The sequence below is a fragment of the Lithobates pipiens genome, unplaced genomic scaffold (assembly GCF_037356315.1).
Source record: "Lithobates pipiens isolate NorthernLeopardFrog02 unplaced genomic scaffold, aLitPip1_a1.2 Scaffold_18, whole genome shotgun sequence".
NCBI classification, from domain to species: Eukaryota; Metazoa; Chordata; class Amphibia; order Anura; family Ranidae; genus Lithobates; species Lithobates pipiens.
In genome coordinates, this window is record NW_027507758.1 from 624470989 (window position 1) to 624496448 (window position 25460).

General features: G+C 47.1%; 2 protein-coding genes across 2 annotated transcripts in view; both read left to right on the forward strand.

Annotated features, from left to right (window-relative positions):
- The window catches only part of LOC143989516 (uncharacterized), a 63950-nt gene that overhangs the window by 4658 nt on the left and 33832 nt on the right, over positions 1-25460 (forward strand). The window contains exon 7 of the mRNA XM_077489653.1: positions 670-2037. Within this exon, the coding sequence (XP_077345779.1) occupies positions 670-2037 (1368 nt within the window). The remainder of the gene's footprint in view (positions 1-669; positions 2038-25460) is intronic.
- Positions 6191-25348, forward strand: LOC143989494 (uncharacterized). Its single transcript, XM_077489634.1, has 7 exons — positions 6191-6279; positions 10927-11055; positions 13422-13556; positions 13643-13766; positions 13883-13980; positions 14070-14288; positions 25221-25348. The coding sequence occupies exons 1-7, from the start codon at positions 6196-6198 to the stop codon at positions 25221-25223; spliced, it is 792 nt and encodes a 263-aa protein (XP_077345760.1). The 5' UTR covers positions 6191-6195; the 3' UTR covers positions 25224-25348.

Sequence of the window (25460 nt, forward strand, 5' to 3'; positions counted from 1 at the left end):
CCCCGGGGATTAACCGGTAGCACCGGGGTACCCTCTTTCACAGTACCGGTGCTCCTGGGCCTTGTATTACAGAAACGCCAAACTTCTGGGTTTGGTAGAGGACATCTACCAGCTGGACATTTTCTATCTGATGATTTGATTGGAGCACAGACTTTTACATGGTGATAATAATGTGATAACTTCCTCACATTTTGGAACTTTAAACAGAAAGTGATAATGAGGGAGGAGTCAATAACCCAATGATGGAGGTCTTCAGGATCAGTCCAGTCTTCATCTTGGTTGTTCTCCCCCCATCCTCACTCTCTGACCTCTGGTGGGGCTCAGCCCCGCTGTTATTCATGACTAAATCATGGACTAAATAAGGAAGTGCAGGACTTCTTGTGTTGGGAAGATGGCAATGAGTGATAGAGGGGGAGGGGACACTCGTCCTATAATCCCCTCATCACTGTCACTCCTATAAAAGACAGTTCTCGTTGTTTCCTCACTCTCTGACTAAGGTCCATGAATAAAGAAATGATCTGGTAGGAGATCAGAGGACCCATTTACTAGTTACCTTGAGGGGGGAATTGTAAGATCCTCAGAGACAAAGCTGCCTGATGTGGGCGGAGTCCTGGTTTAGGGGAACCAATCAGCTCATGTCTAGTAATAATCTTTGTATTTCTATTTTAGTAGATGGACGGGAGATGAGGAAAACCTCAGAGGATTGTCTCACTTTGTCTCCAGACTGTAAAGTAGAAGATGAGGACATCACACAGTATAGTCCAGGAGAAAACCCGGCTACCTCAAATGTCCATCCGGCACCACACAGTGTAGATGGACCATCGTATTCCTCTTATCCTGAGGAACCTCAGACTGTGAGGGACGGGGCCATCTTTCCTACAAAGAAGAGGTTTCCCTGTACTGAGTGCGGGAAGGGTTTCCATTTTGAATCTGATCTTAATGTCCATAAAAGATCTCACACAGGGGAAAAGCCGTATTCCTGTCCTGAGTGTGGAAAATGTTTTTCATATAAGTCTCATCTTTGTAGACATCAGAGATTGCACACAAGTGAGAAGCCGCATTCCTGTCCTGAGTGCAGAAAATTCTTTGTAGAGAAATCAGAACTTGTCACTCATCAGAGATTGCACATGGGGGAAAAACCATATTCCTGTTCTGAGTGCGGGAAATGCTTTGTACAAAAATCCAGACTTGTCAGACATCAGAGATCTCATACGGGAGAGAAGCCATTTTTCTGCCCTGAGTGTGGAAAATGTTTTTCAGATAAGTACAGTCTTTATAACCATCAGAGATTACACACAGGTGAGAAGCCGTATTCCTGTCCTGAGTGCGGGAAATGTTATTCAAAGAAGTCAAATCTTTCCAGCCATCAGAAATTGCACACAGGTGAGAAGCCGTATTCCTGTTCTGAATGTGGAAAATGCTTTGTTCAAAAAACAGACCTTGTCATACATCAGAGATCTCACACTGGGGAGAAGCCGTATTCCTGTCTTAAGTGTGGGAAATGTTTTTCATGGAAATCCTCTTTTTCCATACATCAGAGACTGCACACAGGTGAGAAGCCATATTCTTGTTCTGAGTGTGGAAAATGTTTTTCGGACAAGTCCTCTTTTTCCACACATCAGAGAGTGCACACAGGTGAGAAGCTGCATTCCTGTTCTGAGTGTGGGAAATGTTTTGTGCATAAATCATACCTTGTCGCACATCAGAGGTCTCACACCGGAGAAAAGCCGTTTTCCTGTCCTGAGTGCGGAAAATGTTTTACAGAAAAGTCCAGTCTTTACGCTCATCAGAGATTGCACATGGGAGAGAAACCACATACCTGTCGTGAGTGTGGAAAATGTTTTTCACGGAAGTCCACTCTCATCACACATCGGAGATCTCACACAGGTGAGAAGCCGTATTCCTGTCCCGAGTGTGCGAAATGTTTTTCAATGAAGTTCCATCTTGTCACACATCAAAGGTCCCATGCGGGGGAAAAGCCATATTCCTGTCCTGAGTGTGGGAAATGTTTTTCATTGAAGTCCAGTCTTTCCAGACATCAGAGATTTCACACGGAGGAGAATCCACTTTCCTGTCCTGAGTGAGGGAATTGTTCCTCACTGAAGTCCTGTCTTCCTGTACATCAGGGATCCCACACAACCCTCGAGGTGTATTAGTGCCTTGAGTGCGGGAAATGTCTTCTATATGAATGTTGCTGGACATCACAGCTCTCATGTGTGGAAGAAGCACACCCTGATATACACCTCAGATATACTCCATGGCTGATCTTCATCATGTAAGAAACAGTTCATAAGGAGATCAGAGATCACCAAAGACATGGATGAAGTGTTGTACCGTGTTGGCCATTGATAGCAGTACAAAAATAAAAACGGTGTCATTACCTTTCATTGGCTGAGTGTATTTTGTGGTTTAAGATTTCACAAACGCTTAGAGGTCTATTTTAAAAATAAATATTTGAAAGAATGTGACAAAGATTCATGCAGCCATGACAAAAATTGATCACTTTTGATTGCATATAGTGATGTCCTATGATCATCAGCTCCATCTAGTGGCAATAATGCACAACTACAGTATTAATACCATGTTATTTCCACAAAATGGAGCTGACAATCATAGGAAATTATGGTGTTCAGTTAAATACATCTAGAATTTGTCACTGATGCACAAATGCTGGTCACATTTTTTTTTTTTATATATAAATAGACCCTCTCCTTTTCTTCATTTTCCGCTTCGTACAAATAACCACATTCGCACTCATGCACTTATAAGTGCATTAGACATTGAAGAATACAAGTTATTTATCCCAACAGTGTTAAACCAATCATCGATTAAAAACAGAAAATATTGCATTTAGCATCAAAGGAATTAGTGCCATCTACTGTAATGGCCAAGTGTGATATTTTCCATTTTATATCTATAGAAAACATTCAACCAGCACAGAAAATAGCCTAATAATATTTACCCCCCTCCCATTCACAGAGAAGGAATGTACATGCATTTTCATCAGGTGAATTGATGTGCAATTTTTTTTTATGAATAGATCTCTAAATGTCAGGAGTAGGGATGAGCTTCAAGCTCGACTCGAACATTGCCCGTTCGCCGAACAGCGAACAATTTGGGGTGTTCGTGGCAAATTCGAAAATCTGCGGAACACCCTTTAAAAGTCTATGGGAGAAATCTAAAGTGCTAATTTTAAAGGCTTAGATGCAAGTTATTGTAATAAAAAGTGTTTGGGGACCTGGGTCCTGCCCCATGGGACATGTATCAATGCAAAAAAAAGTGAAAAAATTTTAAAAACTGACGTTTTTTCAGGAGCAGTGATTTTAATAATGCTTAAAGTGAAACAATAAAAGTGTAATATTCCTTAAAATTTCATACCTGGGGGGTGTCTATAGTATGCCTGTAAAGGGGCGCATGTTTCTGGTGCTTAGAACTGTCCCTGCACAAAGTGTCATTTCTGAAGGAAAAAAAGTCATTTAAAATCACTCGCGGCTATAATGAATTGTCGGCTCCCCGTAATACAGAGAACAGTCATTGAAAGTCATTGATTAAAAAAAAAGCTTGGGGTTCCCCCAAATTCAATTACCAGGCCCTTCAGGTCTGGTATGGATATTAAGGGGAACTCTGCATCACATTTTTTTTTAAATTACATGGGGATCCCCCCAAATATCCATACCAGACCCTTTAGGTCTGGTATGGATTTTAAGGGGAACTCCATGCCAAATAAAAAAAAATGGCATGGAGTTCCCCCCAAAAATCCATACCAGACCCTTTATCCAAGCACGCAACCTGGCAGGCCGCAGGTAAAGAGGGGGGGACGAGAGAGCACCCCACCTCCTGAACCGTACAAGGCCACATGCCCTCAACATTGGGAGGCTGCTTTGGGGGTAGCCCCCCAAAGCACCTTGTCCCCATGTTGATGGGGACAAGGGCCTCATCCCCACAACCCTTGCCCCGTGGTTGTGGGGGTCTGTGGGCGGGGGGCTTATCGGAATCTGGAAGCCCCCTTTAACAAGGGAACTCCCAGATCCTGCCGCCCCTTTTGAAATGGTAATGGGTACATTGTACCCCTACCATTTCACAAAGAAAGTGTAAAAAATGTAAAAAAAAACACACAGACACCGTTGAGATAAGTCCTTTATAAAAAAAAAAAAAAGATTCCAGCGGTGGTAATCCACTCTTGGTATCCTGCGATGGGTGATCATCTCTCCGGGGTCCAGCGACGGATGATCTCTCCTCTCGGGGTCCAGGGTCCAACGATGATGTCCAGCGCAGCGCATCCTGGCTCCACCGGAGACACCGCGGGAATCCCGGCAGCCTGACAGGTCTCTTAGCTGAGGAGGACAGGGCCACCCGTCACGTGACCCTGCCCCCTCTGACGCAAGGGATCACCCATCGCAGGATAACGAGAGTGGATTACCACCGGAGACACCGCGGGAATCCCAGCAGCCTTACAGGTCTCTTAGCTGAGGAGGACAGGGCCACCCATCACCTGACCGTGCCCCCTCTGACGCAAGGGATCACCCATCGCAGGATACCGAGAGTGGATTACCACTGCTGGAATTATTTTTTTTTGTTCCTGCATCTTGTCTACATTACCTTGTTATAATAATGTAACACGTTGTATATTGTATTATCCACAAATTAAAAACGTTCCACATTCCAGACAAGTCATTTTCCTGACCAATTGGATTTCTACCTTTTACTATTTCCTGATTTTATGACTGCAATCTTGTTAAAAGTCAAATTATAATCAACCATTTATTCAACAACAATAAAAAATTGTGCGTGTTGGAGCAAAGTCTTCACTATACAAAAAAGCATCCCTGATCACTGCCACACCAGTTATGCCGTGTACACACTACCGGACTTTCCGGCAGACTAGGTCCAACTGTGGACCCAGAGCCTTGCAGCAGAGGAAGCGATCTTGGACAGGCAGGAGAACCGTTAGGTCAGGAAGGGTCGTCTTGCACCAAAGACCAGCTTGGATTAAAGAGGAATTTCACTGCAACAGTGGCATTGGAATGTTAAGAGATGTTAATTCCCAGGTAGACTGGCACCAGGCGATCGTAGTGGGTCGCAGGACCATAGTAGCAGGCACTTGCAGGAAGAGCAGAAGTGAGAGCCAGGTCTTGAGGGAAGCCTGGTTCGGTAACTGGCAGGCAGCGAGGTACAAGGCAGCAGGCAGAAGCGAGGTCACGAGGATAGCCGGGTCTGGTAACAGGCGGACGGTTTGATACCAAGCAGCAGACAGAAGCGGAGTCCAATGGATAGCCAGGATCAGAAACCGGTAGTCAGAGTAAGAGCAGAATCCAGGAGCAGGGTCAAGGCAGGCTAGGTTCGTCAATAGGTATCAGGCAGAGAACAACAGGATTCTGGTATCAGAACAAGCTGAAGATCAATAAGCAACCATCTGGGATCAGAGCACTTCTTTAAATAGGCCGTCTGGCGCCAATTGGTAATCAGCCACAGAACCCGTGTAATATGTGTTCAGTCTTAAAGGGATAAGGTGGAAACCTTAAAGTGGGGTTGCCACCAAAAAATCAAAAAGTGTTTAAAATTCTTAAAAAAAAATAAAATAATAATAATAATTGGAAAAAATACTTTTTTTTTTACTCCCCTCTAAATACCTGTTGCTAGGGGGTCCCTCGTAGTCTGCCTTCTTCCTTGCCCGGGCTGGTGACATCACTTCCCCTTGCACCGCACAGTCATCTGGGACCTGTCACGTGTCCCAGATGACTGTGCGGCGTATCACGGCACCCTGCGCCACTCGCGCATGTGCAGTGGGTCACAGCCGGGTGCCCACAGTTCGAATGACGGTGCTGCGAGCGGAGCGGGGAACGAGGGGGAGGGTTTCGTTCCCCCGCATCGCTGGACCCTGGGACAGGCAAGTGTCCGATTATTAAAATTCAGCAGCTGCAGTATTTGTAGCTGCTGACTTTTAATTTTTTTTTTTTTTTTTTTTAGGGGCACCACACTTTAAGTGGAGATCACCCATCTATAAGGCTATGCACTACATACACACACAGCACAAGGCTATGTTCACATGATGAGACGTTTCTCGGGGCAGCAGTTCCTCTGAGCTCCACAAGGTGGTGATCTCACTTCTAACCAGACAGGAAGTCTCTATGGAATACAGGGAGGAAGTGATGTCAAGTATAGGCAGGAAGTGATGTCAGGTACAGACAGGAAGTGATGTCAGGTATAAAGAGGAACTTCTGGGTGAAAGGTGAGTCAGGGAGACGTAGAGAGGAGATGTTACTGGAAGTGGCAGAGGAGGTAATTATTATTATAATAATAATAATAATACAGTATTTATAAAGCGATGACAGTTTATGCAGGTCTTTATAACATGAGGGCAGACAGTACAGTTACAATACAATTTATTACAGGGCTCTGCAAGTTAGCGCTTACAAGCTAAGAGGTAATAAGATCTTATTTTCTATTTACACCCAGTAACCCCCCGTCATGTCCGTCCTCTTCCTCCATAGTCACTGTGATGTCATTTATCTCCAGCAGATGATGATACACACATATATAGTGTGGAAACCTAGATTAACCCCTTCAGGGGCAGAACATTCCCCCACTTACGGGGCCGGAACATGCTCTTCGTTTTGGAGATAAATTCTAGTAATATAATCCTCTAAACCATGCATCACTAAATGGCGGGCCGGATCCGGACCGAGCCACTTTCCCATCCAGACCCGCTGTTGCGTCATTTAGTTGCTTCTGTTCCTCAGCACCGGCCACTGTCGTTCCCTGCATGTCGGGAGGCACCATGGTAATATCTCGGGTGCCGGAGGCCCAGCTCTGCATTGGGGGCAGGTAATCAGCTGAGTGCTGGTATTAAACGGAGACACGGCTCTGCATTGGACGGGAACAAGAGCTGCTGGCTGCTTTCCATATTAACCATCCAGTGATTGGTGGCTAGGATGCAGGGTGGTCCTAGCCACCAATCACTTGCTGGTTAAAATGAAAAGCAGCGGGAAACTCTCGTTCCCATCCAATGCAGAGCCGTGTCTCCCGAAGTCCGCTTGATACCAGCACTCGGCTGATTAGCTGCCCCCAATGCAGAGCTGTGCCTCCTACACCCAGGATATTACCATGGTGCCTCTTGATATCAGGTAGTAAAGTGAAGGGCAGAGGACGCTACAGGAGGGGGTAATGTGAGAGAAAGCAGTTCTGGAAGGGGGGAGACTGGCTTGGATATTCTGAGGGCAGAGTACACTACTGTGGGGGTTAAAGGGGGAGGTTGGGGGTTAGTACTGTGGGGTGGAGGGGGGCTGTGAAGGTAGGTAGGGTTGTGATTTGAGAGGGGGCAGTGCTGTAGGGGTGTGAAGAGGGCAGAGCAGATTAGTGGGAATTTGTGATGTGAGGGTAATGTAACAAGCGGAAGGTGATGGGAAGAGGGCAGATCACACTACTGTGGGGGGATTTGTGAGGTGAGGGGGGCAGTGCTTTGGGGAGGAGTAATGTTAAGGGGGCAGTGCTGTGTGAGGGAGTTGATGTGAAGGAGGTTGGTGATATGGGGTGGGTCGTGGAGGGGGTGGGGGCAGGTGATGTAACAGGGCTGGGGGGGGGGGGTTCGGCAGGTCATGTGTAGGGGGCAGAGCACACTACTGTGTGTGTGTGGGGTGATTTGTGATGTGGGGAGGGGGGGTCGAGGAGGTAATGGAGTCTTCGCACAAATGTGCAATTCGGACCTCCTGCTGGCAAAAAATGTGGCTGATCGGCTCTCCGTAAAATGTATTCAATACCCCTGCTCTAAGCAAACAGCACTGACAATAAATAGACAAGACAATGACCATGCTGACCATACGTGGCCTACAATGAGCAATCATTACATTATGCAGCCAGCACAATGATGGACTGCAGGGGTCAGGAGTATATACCACTACCTCAATATGAGCCATTGGTAATCAGGCATATTTCCCCCCCAGTCACAGCATGCACAGCCAGGCACGCTAAATTTTTCAATTTTCTTCCACTGGCTTAAGAATCAGTCTAAGGATTAAGACTCAGTCTAACAGGAACTTGGATATGAATCAGAGGAGCATGGGATACCCTAAATTGTAGAACTGTTACGTTTCTGGCTGCTCTGTACAAACTGAATGCTGTATTGCACTGTACTTTCTTCTGGTAATTTAGCACAAATCCTGGCTGTCTTGCATGGCTCGTAAGATTAATCGCCCCACGCTCGCTTCTGCCCTGTGTAGCAGCATCAAGTAATCACTCGGTCATGGAGTAGTAGAGCCTCCTAGCTCTTGTCCAGACTCCGACCCAGGCTCTCTCTCTCTGGTAGGGTCTCCAGCCAAGCCTAGCTGGGACTGTGATGTATTCCATAAACAAGGACCCCTGAGGTTTCTCCTCTGTCTCTACCCCAGGGGCAAAGCCCTCCAGGCTGATCCCAGGAACTCTGGCCTTAGTCCTCAGAATACTTCCCAGACAGCAAGAATAACTTGCCACAAATTTGTGGCAGTGTTGAATTGTAAGTCTTGCTGCACATTTTCACTGGCAAGTTGCACACTTGTAATGAATAAGCGCACCTGTTAGTGTGTGAAACGCGTCTACCATTTGAACTATCTATAACACTTGGGATGTTCGTTATTAAATAAGAATTTTGATTTCTTCAGTGCTGAAGTTGCACACTTGCAGAGCATTTGAAGCACAAGTTCTAGTTGACACTTTTCCAACATGTAGCAAATTTGTGTGGTAAATCTCCAGCAAGAGCAAAGTTGCAGTGGTGAGTCTACAGCAAGAACTCTGCAAGTCGATAGCAAGAAAATTTAGCCACAGTAAACCCTATGATGGGATGACTATTGCACAGCATAACTAAACCAGAATTTGCAGAATGTTTGCAAGGAAAGTTGATCTGGAATCATGCAATGCAAACTTGCTTCAATTGTGCAACAAACTTGTAAAGCCCGGCAAGTCTAGCAATAGCTTAGCAAGTCATTTCCAAACTTGCAGCCCAATTGCTTGCTATCTTGGTTATAGGCTCTCCAACCACCTACTGGACACACCTCTCCAGGGATTGGGCAGAGGCCCATTAATATTTAGGCTGCTTGTTCTGCTCTCTCTCCCACTATCCTTCTAAAAAATTCCAAAAGACAGATGGAAGTAGCAGAACAGCAGTCTGTGAGACACTGAGCAGCCCCAAGCAATCAACCCCCTGCTCCTCTGCTTATAGAAGAGCTAACTAAATGTACCTAGCAGCCTACTCTTAACTAGGAGGGTTCTACATGTATGTAGCACAGAACCCCTTACATTGCTGGTCAGTAGGAAGAAAACCTGCCATGAAGAATATGTTCCATCATTGGTGTCAGAGGGAGGAAAATACTGAGGGTTCTAAGTAAAGTAGAAGAGCTGCAAGGGGTAATAATTGATGGATTCTAGGGACCCCCTTCAGGGTAGTGGGGCTCAATATTTCTGTGAGGGTAGTGGAGACGAAGGGCTATGAGAGGGAGTGTAGTTGAAGTATTCTGGGCTCTTGATAGGGTTGGTGGGCAGCACAGCTTTGAAGGAAGTGGAGGTTGCAGGGTTCAGGAGGACTCTAAGGTAGATGTCTAAGGTAGATGACTCTAAGATGATCTATGATGGTCCTCCCACCTGCACCTTGTTACAGAACTCCTGCCATGAATAGGCGGAAGCCTTCACCTTCTTACCATCCCACTGATGAAGTAAAATGTTCCAAGAGACCAAGTAGATTGAAGGGGCAGTCCTTCACTACCTGACGGGCACTCATTCTTAATGCCGTGTATACACGGCCAGACTTTTCGACAGCAAAGGCCAACAGAACAAATCCATCGGACAATTCGACCATGTGTGGGCTTCATCGGACCTTTGCTGTCGAAAAATCAGACGGACGTTAGATTTAGAACAATCTTTCCGACGGACTCGAGTCTGTTCGAAAAATACGTTCATCTGTATGCTAGTCTGACGGACGAAAACCGACGCTAGGGCAGCTATTGGCTACTGGCTATGAACTTCCTTATTCTAGTCCGATCGTACGTCATCACAGTCAAATCCATCGGACTTTGGTGTGATTGTGTGTAGCCAAGTCCGATTTGACGGAAGTCCTTCAAAGTCCGACGGAATTCACTCCGTCGAAAAGTCCGGTCTTGTGTACACGGCATTAGAGGAGGCCTGTTTGAGTGCCATTACCTAACAGGTGGTTGGCGATTAGTGCTGTGCATCTAGGGGAGGCAGTCCAATACCTTACCATGACAGAGGCTCTGGCAGTGCTAATGCTGCAATTTAGAACCCCAGGAGCCCACTGCCACTCTGTACAAGGTCCTGGATACTACAGTATACTTGGCAAAAAAGAGAACAAACCCCTCCCCCCTGCTGTCCTCTTCCTATTCACACTGGGCTGCCATTGGAAGGAAGAGAACAGACTCCTCCCCCACAGCTCTCTACTCCATCAAAAGCACCCTCTTATCCAATCAAATCCCTTCTCTTACTGCAGAGAGTGACATCACTCCTGTCAGTCAGCAGGCTGCCGGAGAATGGAGCCTTGCAGCCAGAGTTCTGGTAATTAACCTGATTAGCCAACAAATCCAGTCAAAAGTCAGCTAGTTCTTCTTTCCTGGACATCGTGATGACCAGACATTGTCCTCACAGCACTGCCTCAGAGCAAACAAGTCAAAGGAAGGATCATATTTACCATTCCTTGTCTGCAGATCTAAAACTAATCAAGGTCAATTCAGAGACCAAACAAACCCAACAGAGAAAAGGGAATTTCTGATTTCATGTTTCCATTAAAGTGTAGCAAACATTAAACAATCCAGACTAAATGTGTTCCCATGGGGGCAGTAGTTCTTCAATGTACCCTCCTATTACCCCCCCCCCCCCCCCCCTCAGATCCACATCCTATTATTGTGGGACCAATACTATCCAAATAATTCTTACTTTCAGTTCCCAGAGTTATCCGTCTACAAGGAGACCTGTATAGATCAAATGACGGCACCAATGAGGATGGAGGAGGACCAGAGTCACATGACTGAGAAGATACTAAACCTCACCCTGGAGATCATCTACCTGCTGACCGGAGAGGTGAGGAGGATTCTGGGAGGTCACATGACATCGCTCTTATCTCTATTAATAAAACACACACCTGACCGGAGAGGTGAGGAGCAGACCTGCGGGTGATGGTTGTATTGTCTAGAGTTCTTCCTGTCCCTGTGTTATGGACCCCGTGCATTTGCCTGTTGGGTATACTTGATGAGGAACAATGCCCAAAATATATCAGGATTTTATTAAGGGAAACACCATTTTTGGCTCGAAAGGCTATTGCCCTCAAGTGGAATCAATCTGATCCTCCATCTATCCGCCAATAGATCCAGATGGTGAACCAGATCCTGCCTTATGAAAAAAAATATTTTTGAATTTTGGGGGTGGGGGGGGGGGGGGGTCTGGATGTCCCAAAAAGTACGACAAGGTGCGGGATGTCTGGTACTCCTCCATTCTCACTACTACTCATATGTAAGGGGAATTTTATTTGTTATTGCTTTCTGTGTACATAAGAGATTATTTTTGTGCACTAGTTGTAGCATTGCTATACATTCAGACTGGTTGTATTGTGTCAAGGACTGATTTGTCACTATAATTATAAAGGTTGATGTTGTGATAAACGAGCCTATCACACAAGATTATAAATATAAATAAATAAAAAAAAAAAAAAAAATTATTGTACAGGACGCAAGGTTGGGTCCTGGACGGGTGCTATGTAGCACCTATATTCGGGTTGTGGTCCCTTTAAGGTAATCCTGGTAGGCCTCAGGGGGTCACCCAAAAATGGGTGACAAATTCCGGGGATAGTTTTAGGAGAGGACTGACTCGCGGTCCTCTCTATATTAAGAGAGATAGTTGGGACCCGGAATTTGGGGGGCTCTGAAGTGACATTTGGGTGGGAAAGAGCCTCCCTCCCTGACCACAGGGATTCGGCCCACAGGGGGTTAATGGCCTCCAAGAAGGTAGCCTATAAGACAGGAAGTAGTAGAGAGGTGGTGGTGAGGAGGAGAAGGAGTTGAACACCTGTCTGAGGAGCTGTCTGGCTGTGTTGCTGTTTTGGAGCCTGCAAAAGATCTCTGTTAGGACTCTAAAGAAACTTTTTGGTGACTACAGAACTGTAGGTGCTTTCTTTTCGTATTATTTGTGCTGAAGATAAGCGGACTTTAATTTACGTTTTTGTACGCTGAAGTAAAGCCTTATTTTTGATTTAATTATAAATAAAAGTATTTTGGTTTCACCTTATACCGGTATATGCACTTGGTCCCGCGGAGCTAGTATCCCCCATATATATATATATATATATATATATATATATATATATATATATATATATATATACATATATTATATATATATATATATATATATATATATATATATATATATATATATATATATATGTATATATATATATATATGAATTTGAGTCCAACACACCAAAGTGTAAAAACTATATATAAATAAATAGAAAATAGTCCATAAGTTTCAAAACATCAATGAACTCTTGCGTTATCTTCAAACCACCACCAAGAATCTGTGCACCACCACCACATAAAGTGCATGCTTATCAGAAGGCAAGCTGTTATAAGCCTGCAGCTAATACCCAACCAGGGCCTTTGTCCAGGGAGTATGTGCCACCAACTCGGAACAACTTGATTGATAGGATGGATTAGAACAGCAAAAACGACCAAGGAACTCGATCACTCAGTGGTTAAGGTAAACGATCAGGCATTACCCAAAGTAGAAAGGAGCTCCCCATAGTGTAAATCGTTTCATACAAAGAATTTTTTAAATCTTAAAAGTTGCACTTAAAGTAGAAAATAAAATGTCACGGTTTGTTAAAAGCCAGCCGGCTTGCGAACTCCCATCCTCTCAGCTAAACAGCGTGATGATATCAGCATGCCACTCCTCCCGACGCACGTTTCGTTAAACACTGACGTCGTCCTGGGGCACGGCTGTCACTGTTCTTTAAGACTGGAAGTATACAACTGTAGTTCTGTACCTTTTACATCTATGTGTACAAAATTTTACATATTTTCTCTGTTATGCCCATGTTGAGCATGATGTAAGTCGTACTGATTGGTCTTTTGCATCATTTGTCAATAAAAATAATTTAAAAAAAATAACCGGCAAATCCTGTTTACATTGTAATCAGCTTTGATTGGACACAGCTGATCAGGTGGTAAAGGGCCTCCAGATCATGCTGATGTGTGCCACAGGGAGAGCGGAGGCAGCAAGAGCATGGGAGGGCATCATATGACGGCCTCCCGGCAAAGTGCAGCCAGTGCTGTAGCTGTCATTCGGCTATAGCATGGTCGCTAAGGAGTTAATAAAAAACAGACCTGACCATAGAGGTGAGGGGGATTCTGGGATTCTAACATGATATTCCTATTGATTCCTCAATACAGAGATTTCCTCTTCTGAAGTCAGGTGATCATATGACCATCACAGTGCTTCCATGTGACTCCCTAAAACCTGAGAGACACAACATGCAGAAGATTCTAGAAGTCACCAAGAAGATGATGGAGCTGCTGACAGGAGAGGTGAGCGGTGCTGGGAATTCTGGGACATTATCCAGTAACAGACAAGGGATGTGTCTGGATGGTGACTGTATCATTGTGTGTGTCAGGTTCCTATAAGGTGTCAGGATGTCACTGTCTATTTCTCCATGGAGGAGTGGGAGTATTTAGAAGGACACAAGGATCTCTACAAGGACGTCATGATGGACAATCAGCCGCCCCTCACATCACCGGGTAAGAGGAGACTTTATTGTAAAGGAGAGAGCAGTACGGAGGCTCCACCTAGATCCCCCATCATCTGATAAACGCATAGAAACAATGTATTCAGTCAGTGTGTGTGTTTCCTACAGATGGATCCAGTAATGGGAACCCACCAGAGAGATGCCCCCGTCCTCTGTATTCCCGGGATTCCACAAAGGAAGGTCACACCATCCCTCACCATCATCAGGTAGATGAGGAACAATCACTGATAGTATCATTAGGATATGCATATTATCTGTATTGTTACCATTAATGTCATTTTTATTATATATTCAGAGTGGAAACCTGAGAGATTCTAAAGTTGAGATTAAAAAAGAGATAAAAGAGGAGGATGGAGTGATGGAGGAATCTGTAATATTAAGAGGATACAAAGATCTGTACCAGGACACCATGGTGGATTCAACCAGCTACACAAACCCACCAGAGAGATGTCCCCGTCCTCTGTATTCCCGGGATTCCACACAGGAAGATCACACCATCCCTCACCATCATCAGGTAGATGAGGAAAAATCTCTTATAGTATCATATGGATCTGTACATTATCTGCATTGTTACCACTGATGTAATTTTTATTATATATTCAGAGTGGAAACCTGAGAGATTCTAAAGTTGAGGTTAAAACAGAAGAAGAAGAAGAGAGGTATGTGAGGGATGATCAGCAGTCTATGGAGGAGGATGGAATAACGAGGACATTTATAAAGGAGGACACTCCTACAGAGATCAGCACAGGTGGGTCATTAACACTAAATACATTCCTCCACCCATACTGCTCACTGATTGGTCCAGAGTAGGGCGGGGACTGGGTGATATCAGCCTGTAATCCCCTGGTCTCTTTCCTGAGCTGTGTTCCCCGTCCTGTATTCCTGTATTTCTCTCTAATAATCTTCCTTCTCTGTGCTGCAGACACAATTTATGTATCTAGACTGGATTCATGGAGATTCTGGGGTTCAACTGGCAGCAAAATGTTGATTTCTTTATCATACATCACGGGGTACAGAGTTAGGCTAATATTCATTACCTGCTGGTTATAACTCACCTCCAGGTGAATGGACACTGGTAGACCAAAGGTCTTTAGACAGGAAGTGATCCCCTGTGTAACCCCTCCCATACAGGAAGTACTTCAGTTTTTTACCAGTGTCTGCAAGGTGGATGGGCACGTTTGTTTGAGCTCTCTCAAGCTCCAGGTCTTGAAGTCCCAGCATGGTTCTAAAATGAATCATGGGATTGACCGATCGTATCCATTTGAAACAAGCATATATGCTGAGGTAGATGGTACCCGAGTCCCGCACGGATCCTGCGAGGTTTTGTCTGTAATGCGACCTCCGGGCGCTGGGCCCTGCGTAGTGGAATCCTGGACACCACATAGCTAAGGCGTTCCTGCAGGGTGCTGTACAGGTCCAAGGAAGTGGACCCTAAAACATGTAAAGGGTACCCAGTCCTTGAAGGTCCTCAAGTGACAGGAACCCACTGTGATGGGTGAAGATTGGGCTCTTAGTTTCTAAGGTTGCCCTGCACCTAGATGGGTAAGTGAAATCCCCCCTTATTTACTTATTGTGGGGTGCCCCATGTGTGTATCAATCTGTCAATATAGCGAAGGCTGGACACCTGTGTAGCAGTGACCACAGGGGGGAGTTTTTGGGCTGACTGTTGGAAAGAATAAGCTTTCTTGTGTCTTTCACTGTCTTATCCTTTGTGGACGGTCCACGCGTAAAGAAATGCATGCACGGAAATTCGTTTAACCACCTCAATACAGGGCACTTGCATCCCCTTCCTGCCTGGGCCATTTTTCAACTTGCAGCTTTGTCACACTTTGAGTGGCAATTGCACGGTCATGCTACACTGTAACCATGTGAAAGTTTTATCATTTTCTTCACACAAATAGAGCTTTCTTTTGGTGGTATTTATTCACTTCTGGGTTTTTTGTTTTTTTCCTAAAAAAATAAATGACTGAAAATTTAAAAAAAATAAAAAGTTTTTTTTAGTTTCTGTCAGTAAATTTTGAAAACAAGTAATATATCTCCTTCACTGATGTGCACTGACGAGACGGCACTTATAGGCACTGATTAGCTGGCACTGATGAGGCATGAATATGCTGCACTTATGGGCCTTGATATGAGCACTGATAGGCGGTACTGATGGATGGCACTGGTGGGCAAAGGAGGCACTGATGAGCGGCAGTGATAGGCAGTGATGGGGGTCTCTGATAGCTAGTGCTGACTGGCATCACTATTGGCCACTGTTTGCTGGCACTTGAGGGCACTGGTGGGCACTCATTACTGGCACTGGTGGGGACTTAATTGTAATCAGGGCACTGATGATCAGTGCCCTGATTACATACCTAGATGACCCCCTATGAGGTAATGCCACTGATCGACTCTCCTCTCCTCTCCTCACACTCTGTCAGTGTTAGGTGAGGAGTGCTGATTATCGGCATCTCCGTGTTTACATGTGACCGTCTGTGATTGGACACAGCTGATCACATGGTTAAAGAGCCACGGCTCTTTACAGAGATTGGGGTCACACGTGTCCTAGCAACACGGTGCGGCCGCGATCGATGTGCTGTGTGCCCGAGCAGTTGTTCTGGGAAGCCATCATATGGCGTCCACCCAGAACGAGGGCCAAACTGCCCAGCCGCCATTTGATGGTTTGGTGGACAGGCGGCAAGTGGTTAAGCTGAGAGTGGTGACATGCAGCGCTTCCTGGGGACAGCTGTGGAACACAGAGCAGACTCTGAAAACCTTTCGCTTTCAGCAGTTCATTCCTCCTTACCCGGGCACGTGAGTCACCAGGTGTTGGTTGGCAAGCTAAAGAGCTTAGCGGAATTGTTGCATAGGGGCTTAGTGAGCCCTATTAAAGGGTCTCTCTTCTGGGGTAAAATCTTAAACCCAGGTACTCCCTTTTTGTGGCTTGCAATCTGTAATCTTGCTTCTGTAAGGGGGACCAGGCGTCCCTCGCTTAAAACCTCGGGGACTTCCTCAGGTATTTCAGCGCCAAGGCAGTTCCGCCACCAACAGGACGCTAGAGCCAGGGGCAAGCCACAGGGCCTGAGCCAGAAAAAACCCTGGGTCCAGAATTCTTCTAAACCTGGCACCAAGCCAGGTGGGGGGAAGGCTGCTTCTTTTTGTGGACATTTGGAGAACAGTGGTGCAGGAGGAGTGGGTCACCTCAACAGTGTACTGCGTTTACAAGTTTATATTACAGCAGTTTCCTCCTTCTTTTTTTTTTTTTTTTTTAGGATCCAACGTTCCTGCGGATCTACGACCCAAGGACCCATGGAGTTAGTCCACTCGGTAGTAGCCTTGGTTCAGGTGGGAGACTTCTTAGCCTCCATCGATATCAAGGACACGTATTTACACGTACCTAGCTTTCAACCTCATCAGAGGCTCCTGCAATTTGCAGTAGAGGTACATGGTTTCCAGTTTGTGGAACTGCCCTTCGGGCTTGCCACAGCACCTCGGGTGTTTACAAAGATCTCAGCACCTGTACTGGGTCTTTTAAGGGCCTAGGGGATCTTGGTGCTCGGATACTTGGATGACCTCCTGCTCAGAAATCAATTACTATAGGCTAGGGCTGGGGAAAAAATCGTTTTGAATCGAGTTGAGAGGTCAAATCGATTCAAATTTTCAGCAAATCGATTTTTTTTTCACCAGGACTAAAAACTCCTGTCCGCAGCTCCTCAGGACCGGCGTGGTGTCCATCAAAAAATAAATAAATAATAATAATTCAAATCGTGAATAGAGTTTTTTTTTTTTTTTATATATATTTTAGAGAGAAAATCGCCCAGCTCTACTTGGAACACAGTATAGTACACAGTATTGGAACACAGTATAGCCTGCACAGTGCAGTATTTAGAAAACCTGGGCTGGGGCATAAATACCGAAATGTCGCCTTGAGACCAACTCAGAGTCTCAAGTATCTAGGTCTGATCCTCAATACAGTCCAGGCAAAGGTATTTCTGCCACCAAAGATCTGTGCCCTGAAGGATCAGGTGCTTCTGGTAAGGCGCACCAGGCAACCCTCCATTCGGCTCTGTATGAGTCTTCTGGGAAGGATGGTGTCCTCCGAGGAAGCTGTCTACGCTCAATTCCATTCCAGGCCTATAGAACAGGACATTTTTTCGGCTTGGAACCGGAGAATACAAGCCCTGGATTACCCCATGTCCTTATCTCCCCAAGTACGCTTAAACCTAAGCTGGTGGTTGCAGGATCGGACCTGCAAAAGAGAAGCTCCTTCCTCCCGGTGTCTTGGAGAGTACTTACCACAGACGCCAGGTCTCTCGGGCTTGGGAGCAACCCTAGAGGGATTTACAGCTCAGGGGAGATGGATGGTCAAGGGCAGGGCAGAGCCTGCCCATCAACATCCTGGAGTTGGGGGCGGTACATCTGGCCCTACGGTCCTGGACAGTGGAGTTTTAGGACTCCCTCATCAGGGTTTACTGCAATGGCCTATATCAACCACCAGGGTGATACCAGGTGCGGTTCAACTCAGGAGGAGGTGAACCACATATTAACCTGGGCAGTGGGACGTGTTCCGGTTCTATATCCTGGGTGTAAAGAACTGGATGGCAGATTATCTCCAGCAGATCTGCCCGGGGGAATGGTCCCTACACCCAAACATGTTTTGGGAAATCTGCTATTGTTGGGGATGGCCAGGGGTCGATCTATTGGAATCCAGGTTCAACAACAAGCTACAGCAGTTTGTGTCCCGAACAAGGGATCCCTTGGCAATCGGAGTAGATGCTCTAGTAGTTCCATGGAACCAGTTCTCCCTGGTTTATGCTTTCCCCCTGATCCCTCTCCTTCCACATTTGTTGCATAGGATTAAGAGAGAGGGGGTTCCAGTCATCCTGGTGGCACCAGCCTGGCCCAGAAGGCCCTGGTTCCCAGAGATCATAAGATTGGCAATAGACGGGCCATGGACGCTTCCGTGCCACCCCAACCTACTGTCTCAAGGTCCTATATTCCACCCCAATTTACAGTCGCTAAATTTGACAGCATGGCTATTGAAGCTAGGGTGTTAAAGGACCATGGCATCTCGGGACCAGTGGTGTCTACCCTAGTGAATGCCAGAAAAAGAGTCACTAGGGAGATCTATTATAAGGTCTGGAAGACTTATATTGCTTGGTTTGAATGCCAGAAAATGGCATCTTCAGAAATACGTGATTGGTAGAATTTTCTCTTTTCTACAGTCGGCTGTGGAAATCAGATTGGCTTTGAGTACAATCAGAGGTCAGATTTTGACCCTATCATTATTCTTTCAAAGGCCCTTAGCCTCCCATTCACTGATCCAAACCTTTATGCAAGAGGTAACTTGTTTGCTTCCCCCCCATTAGGTCACCTGTGTGTCCTTGGGACTTAAATTTGGTGCTGTCTGTGTTGTATAAACAACCATTTGAGCCTAATGCTGCGTACACACGAGCGGACTGTATGGCGTACTTAGTCCGTCGAAACACATTTCAGCGGACAGCCCGCTCGTGTGTGGGCTTCAGCGGACTTTTTCAGTGTGCAGTCCGGCGTACTAAGAATTTCGTTTTTTTCGAAATTCTGTCCGTCGTACTCGCATTTCGGCGGACAATCCGGCCGTGTGTATGCCAGTCCACCGTACTTTTGAAATGAGCAGACTTTTCCCGCCCGGAGAAAAGTCCGCTCATTTCGAGCGGGTATCCAGGTAGGCGGGGGCCCCCGGATACCGGCCCCCCACCCTATGTGAATGAGTATGGGGTACAATGTACCCCTACCCATTCACCTGTAAAATAAAAGTACAAAAAAAACAAAACACACGAGATAAAATACTTTATTGCACAGCTCCGGGGGTCTTCCGTCTTCGGGGGTCTTCTTGCCGGACTCCTCCTCTATCTTCTTGTAGCTCTTTTGCTAGCGGAGGAGTCCGGCTTTCTTCCGCGCCGCCGGCCTCTTCTCCCGACTTCGGGGGTCTTGTCCCCCTCTTCGGTTCTTCTGCCGGGCCACCGCGCCTTCTTATAGCTCTTTTACAGGCGGTGGCCCGGTCTTCTGTCACCGCCGTCGCCGCCGCCTTCCGTTCTTCTTCTTCTTCTCCTTCTCCAGGAGATGTTGACTCGACGCTCTCTCCGGCCACAATGCCAGGGCCGTGCTGCGCGGCCACTTATATAGGGACAAGGAGCGGTGTCACATGGCTTTATGTCACATGGGTTGGTGTCACATGGTGACCCCGCCCCCTTACGATGTCATAGTCCCCATGTGACATCAACCCATGTGACCAACCCATGTGACATAAAGCCATGTGACACCGCCCCTTGTCCCTATATAAGTGGCCGCGCAGCACGGCCCTGGCATTGTGGCCGGAGAGATCGTCGAGTCAACATCTCCTGGAGAAGAAGAAGAAGAAGAACGGAAGGCGGCGGCGACAGAAGACCGGGCCACCGCCTGTAAAAGAGCTAGAAGAAGGTGCGGTGGCCCGGCAGAAGAACCGAAGAGGGGGACAAGACCCCCGAAGTCGGGAGAAGAGGCCAGCGGTGCGGAAGAAAGCCGGACTCCTCCGCTAGCAAAAGAGCTACAAGAAGATAGCGGAGGAGTCCGGCAAGAAGACCCCCGAAGACGGAAGACCCCCGGAGCTGTGCAATAAAGTATTTTATCTCGTGTGTTGTGTTTTTTTTTTTGTACTTTTATTTTACAGGTGAATGGGTAGGGGTACATTGTACCCCATACTCATTCACATAGGGTGGGGGGCCGGTATCCGGGGGCCCCCTTATTAAAGGGGGCTCCCGGATTCCGATAAGCCCCCCGCCCGCAGACCCCGACAACCAACGGCCAGGGTTGTCGGGAAGAGGCCCTTGTCCTCAACATGGGGACAAGGTGCTTTGGGGTGGGGGGGCTGCGCGGCCCCCCCTTCCCCAAGGCACCCCCCATGTTGAGGGCACGTGGCCTGGTACGGCTCAGGAGGAGGGGGCGCTCGCTCGCCCCCCTTTCCTGGCCGGCCGGGTAGCGTGCTCGGACAAGGGTCTGTTGTGGACTTGGGGGTTCCCCTTTAAAGTGGGAGTCCACCGGGACTCTGCGTTTTTTTTTTTTTAAAAGCCAGCAGCTACAAATACTGCAGCTGCTGGCTTTTAAAATAGTGACACTTACCTGTCCAGCGCGCCCGCGATGTCGGCACCCGAAGCCGATCGCTAGATCGACACTCGGGTGCTGCCGCCACCATCTTGGGTATGGGAATCAGGAAATGGAGCCTTTCGGCTTCATTTCCCGGTTCCCTACTGCGCATGCGCGAGACGCGCTGCGCAATGAGGACGGTCCCCGCTGCCTCTGGGAGCTGTGTGTTTCCCAGCAGGCAGCGGGGCACTTGCTGAAGGGGGCGGGCGCTTGCGGAAAGGGGCGTAACGTACGCCCCTTTCCGCAGAGAGCTAGCCCGGAAGTGGGTGCAGTTACCTGGATTATCCAGGTAACTGCACCCCCCTCCCCCCTGAAAGCTGCCGATTGTGGCGCCGGAGGGGGGGAGGAATCCGATAAGCGGAAGGTCCATTTTAGGGTGGACCTCCGCTTTAAGTCCATACCAGGCGGCGGGGCAAGCGACGTCTTCTTCGCGGGCCCCGCCTACCTGGAGACGCGCTCGAAATGAGTGGACTTTCCTCCGCGTGTGTGGGCGAGTCCGTTAATTTCAAAAGTAGGGCGGATAGTACGGCGGACTTAGTACGCCGTATTAGTCCGCTCAAAAAGTGCCGTGTGTGGGCAAGTAGCCCGTTCGGAAAGTCCGACGGACAGTCTGGCGGAAAGTACGCCAGACTAAGTACGTCATACAGTCTGCTCGTGTGTACGCGGAATAACAAGTAAATTCCATTAGTCTTGCTGTCATGCAAGCTAGCCTTCCTGATGGCCATCACCTTGGCTAGAAAGGTATCGGAGTTGGTGGCCCTTCCGTGAAGGGAACCATACTTGATCCTTCACCATGACAGGGTCATGTTATGACCTGTTCAATCCTTTTTGCCAAAAGTGGTGTCGGCCTTTCATTTAAATCAGGACATTTGGTTTGCCTTCTTTTTTTTTTCTCTCAGCCTCGCTTAGCGGAAGAGAGACAACTGCACTCCTTGGATGTAGTGCGAGCAGTCAGAGTTTATTTGTCTAGATCTGCAGAGATCCGAGGATCAGACTCCTTTTTTTGTTTTACCAGAAGGACCCAAGAAGGGGCAGGCAGCTTCCATTGCCAATTGAGTCCACCAGTTGGTCATTCAGGCCTATTATCTGAAACGTACGGCTTCTCCCTTTAGGGTGAGAGCTCATTCTACCAGAGGTGTAGGAACCTCCTGGGCTTTTCGCCATCAGGTATCTGTGGCTCAGATTTGTAAGGCTGCCACCTGGTCTTCAGTGCATACGTGCGCAAAATTTTATCAAGTGGATGTTCGAGCAGCCGAGGATTCGGCTTTCGGCCACAGTGTACTGCGGGCTGCCATATAGGTCTGATGGCTATTGTTTGGCAGGGTGTCTGCCTCCCCCTCAAGATGTCCCAGTAGGTAATGAATATTCGCCTGACTCTGTGTCTAGTGATGTATGATAAAGAAAAAAGGATTTTTTTCATCATACTTACCTGTAAAATCCATTTCTTTGAGTACATCACGGGACACAGAGGCCCCTCCCCTCTTTTTGAGGATTAAAGCGGGGTTCCAACTGTATACATCTTTTTTTTTTTTCAATTAATATCTTTGGATTAGAACACCATATATTTATAACTGACACTTTTATGATCTATCGCCGCTCTATTGATGATTTGCAATCAAGATATCTTTTATTAGTGTCCCCTGGCATTTTCCATTTTGCTTGTGGGCATGTGAAGCCCACAAGCACTATCTTCCGGGATCGGGTGCAGCTGAGCTACCAGCATGCACCGCCCATTCTCGCGAGGTACAGCTCTCAGCGGCATACACTTCTGCCATTGCCATCACAACAGGCGGTGGCGTCGGAAGTGCCCACCCGTTGTGATAGCAATGAAGCCCTCTCGGCGCTGCCCACTGACTCCTGGGAAATAATGAAAAGCATCTCCCAAGAGCACTAGGGAACACAGGCACAGAGGGAAATGATGTTGGGCGCCGTGGAGAGGAAGTGGCAGAATACAAAGGACCCCATAGCAACAGTGCTGAAGGGGTGAGTTAAAAAAAAAAATTCTAAATGTTTTTCCTGATGCATAATGCTGTTGATTTCTGCAAAGTTTATTTTATGGGTGGCACTCCGCTTTTAGTGCTTGCTACAAAACTGAAGTACTTCCTGTATGGGAGGGGGATGTATAGGGGATCACATCCTGTCTAAAGACCTTTGGTCTACCAGTGTCCATTCACCTAGAGGTGAAGTATAACCCAGTAGGCAATGAATATTAGCCTAACCCTGTGTCCCGTGATGCGTACTCATAGAAAAAGATTTTACAAGTATGACGAAAAAAAACTATTTTTCACTATAGAAGTTACTTGAGCTAGGCACCTGGGTCTCCTGCACAATGCCTGGGTGTAGCAAAATCTCTGACAGAGCAATTCTCCCAGGGTTACCTACAGGGGCTTCTGGAAATAAATGGCTCCTTCCTTTTAACTGTTCTTCTCGTCCAACATCAGTGCCTGACCTCGCAAATGCACTTCTGGAAAAATGGTCAAACATTCCCATGGAAACACTCCTAAACCTTGTGGACAGACTTCCCAGAAGAGTTGAAGCTGTTATAGCTGCAAAGGGTGGGCCAATTCAATATTGAACCCTATGGACTAAGACTGGGATGCCATTAAAGTTCAAGTGCGTGTAAAGGCAGGCGTCCCAATACTGTTGGTAATATAGTGTAGTTCTAACTACAGCATAGTGCCTTATACAATAAGTTGTCTGTTCCATACTCCTGACCCTCTGCGCTATATACATATATGTTGTACATTACATAATTCTGATAATATATAGTCCTATCTGTTGTATCTTGTACAATATGTTGTACATTATAGTCCCGAATTCTGCTCTCTGCACTCCACCCACTGCTATATATACACATAATATAAATACACCCATTTTCTACCAGCTGGACATTTTATATCTGATGATGTGATTGGAGCACAGACTTTTACATGTTGATAATAATGTGATAACATCCTCAAACTTTGGAACCTTAAACAGAAAGTGATAATGAGGGGGAGGAGTCAATAACCCAATGATGGGGGTCTTCAGGATCAGTCCAGTCTTCATCTTGGTTGTTCTCCCCCCATCCTCACTCTCTGACCTCTTGTTGGTGTCATGTACCTAATGGTTTTGAGCCCGAATTTCAGAGGGAAGCCTCCCTTATGGCTCCCACTCCCGGTTCCCCAGTAAGGTAACAGGAGACACAGGAGTAAGGAGGGGCACGGGTGCCTGGCAGGATCAACAGACCGGGAAGGATGAACAGACTGGGTCAGCTCAGCAGACTGGAACAGCTTGGCAGACATGATCAGCTCAGCAACCTGGATCAGCTCAGCAGACTGGAATAGCTCGGCAGACTGTATCAGCTCGGCAGGTAGGATCAGCTCGGCAGATAGGATCAGCTCGGCCGACTGGATCAGCTCGGCCGTCTGGATCAGCTCGGCCGTCTGGATCAGCTCGGCCGTCTGGATCAGCTCGGCCGTCTGGATCAGCTCGGCCGACTGGATCAGCTCGGCCAGTTGGATCAGCTCTCCCAGTTGGATCAGCTCGGCCGACTGGATCAGCTCTCCCAGTTGGATCAGCTCGGCCGTCTGGATCAGCTCGGCCGTCTGGATCAGCTCGGCAGACCGGATCAGCTCGGCAGACCGGATCAGCTCAGCAAACTGGATCGTCAAACAGGCTGGGTCAGGTATCAGGCTGGAAGCAAAGGTACAAGGGAGCAGGCAGGAGAGAAGTCACAGACAGGCCGGGGTCGGGTGCAGGCAGATAATGGGTCACAGACAAGCCGAGTCTTTATCACAGGTAAGTATTTCAGATCAGGTTCTCGGGCACACAATGCTGTAGAGCAGACGGCGGGGACCGTCTGTGACAGACAGGCTTAAATAGCCCATCTGGCGCCAACAGGGGCACGTGCTCGTGTCCGTGGACGCGAGCCAGGTGTGCAGATTTCTGGCAGGATCTCCATGACAGTTGGGCTCAGCCCCGCTGTTATTCATGACTAAATCATGGACTAAATAAGGAAGTGCAGGACTTCTTGTGTTGGGAAGATGGCAATGAGTGATAGAGGGGGAGGGGACACTCGTCCTATAATCCCCTCATCACTGTCACTCCTATAAAAGACAGTTCTCGTTGTTTCCTCACTCTCTGACTAAGGTCCATGAATAAAGAAATCATCTGGTAGGAGATCAGAGGACCCATTTACTAGTTACCTTGAGGGGGGAATTGTAAGATCCTCAGAGACAAAGCTGCCTGATGTGGGCGGAGTCCTGGTTTAGGGGAACCAATCAGCTCATGTCTAGTAATAATCTTTGTATTTCTATTTTAGTAGATGGACGGGAGATGAGGAAAACCTCAGAGGATTGTCTCACTTTGTCTCCAGACTGTAAAGTAGAAGATGAGGACATCACACAGTATAGTCCAGGAGAAAACCCGACTACCTCAAATGTCCATCCGGCACCACACAGTGTAGATGAACCATCGTATTCCTCTTATCCTGAGGAACCTCAGACTGTGAGGGACGGTGCCGCCCTTCCAACAGAGAAGAGCTTTTCCTGTACTGAGTGTG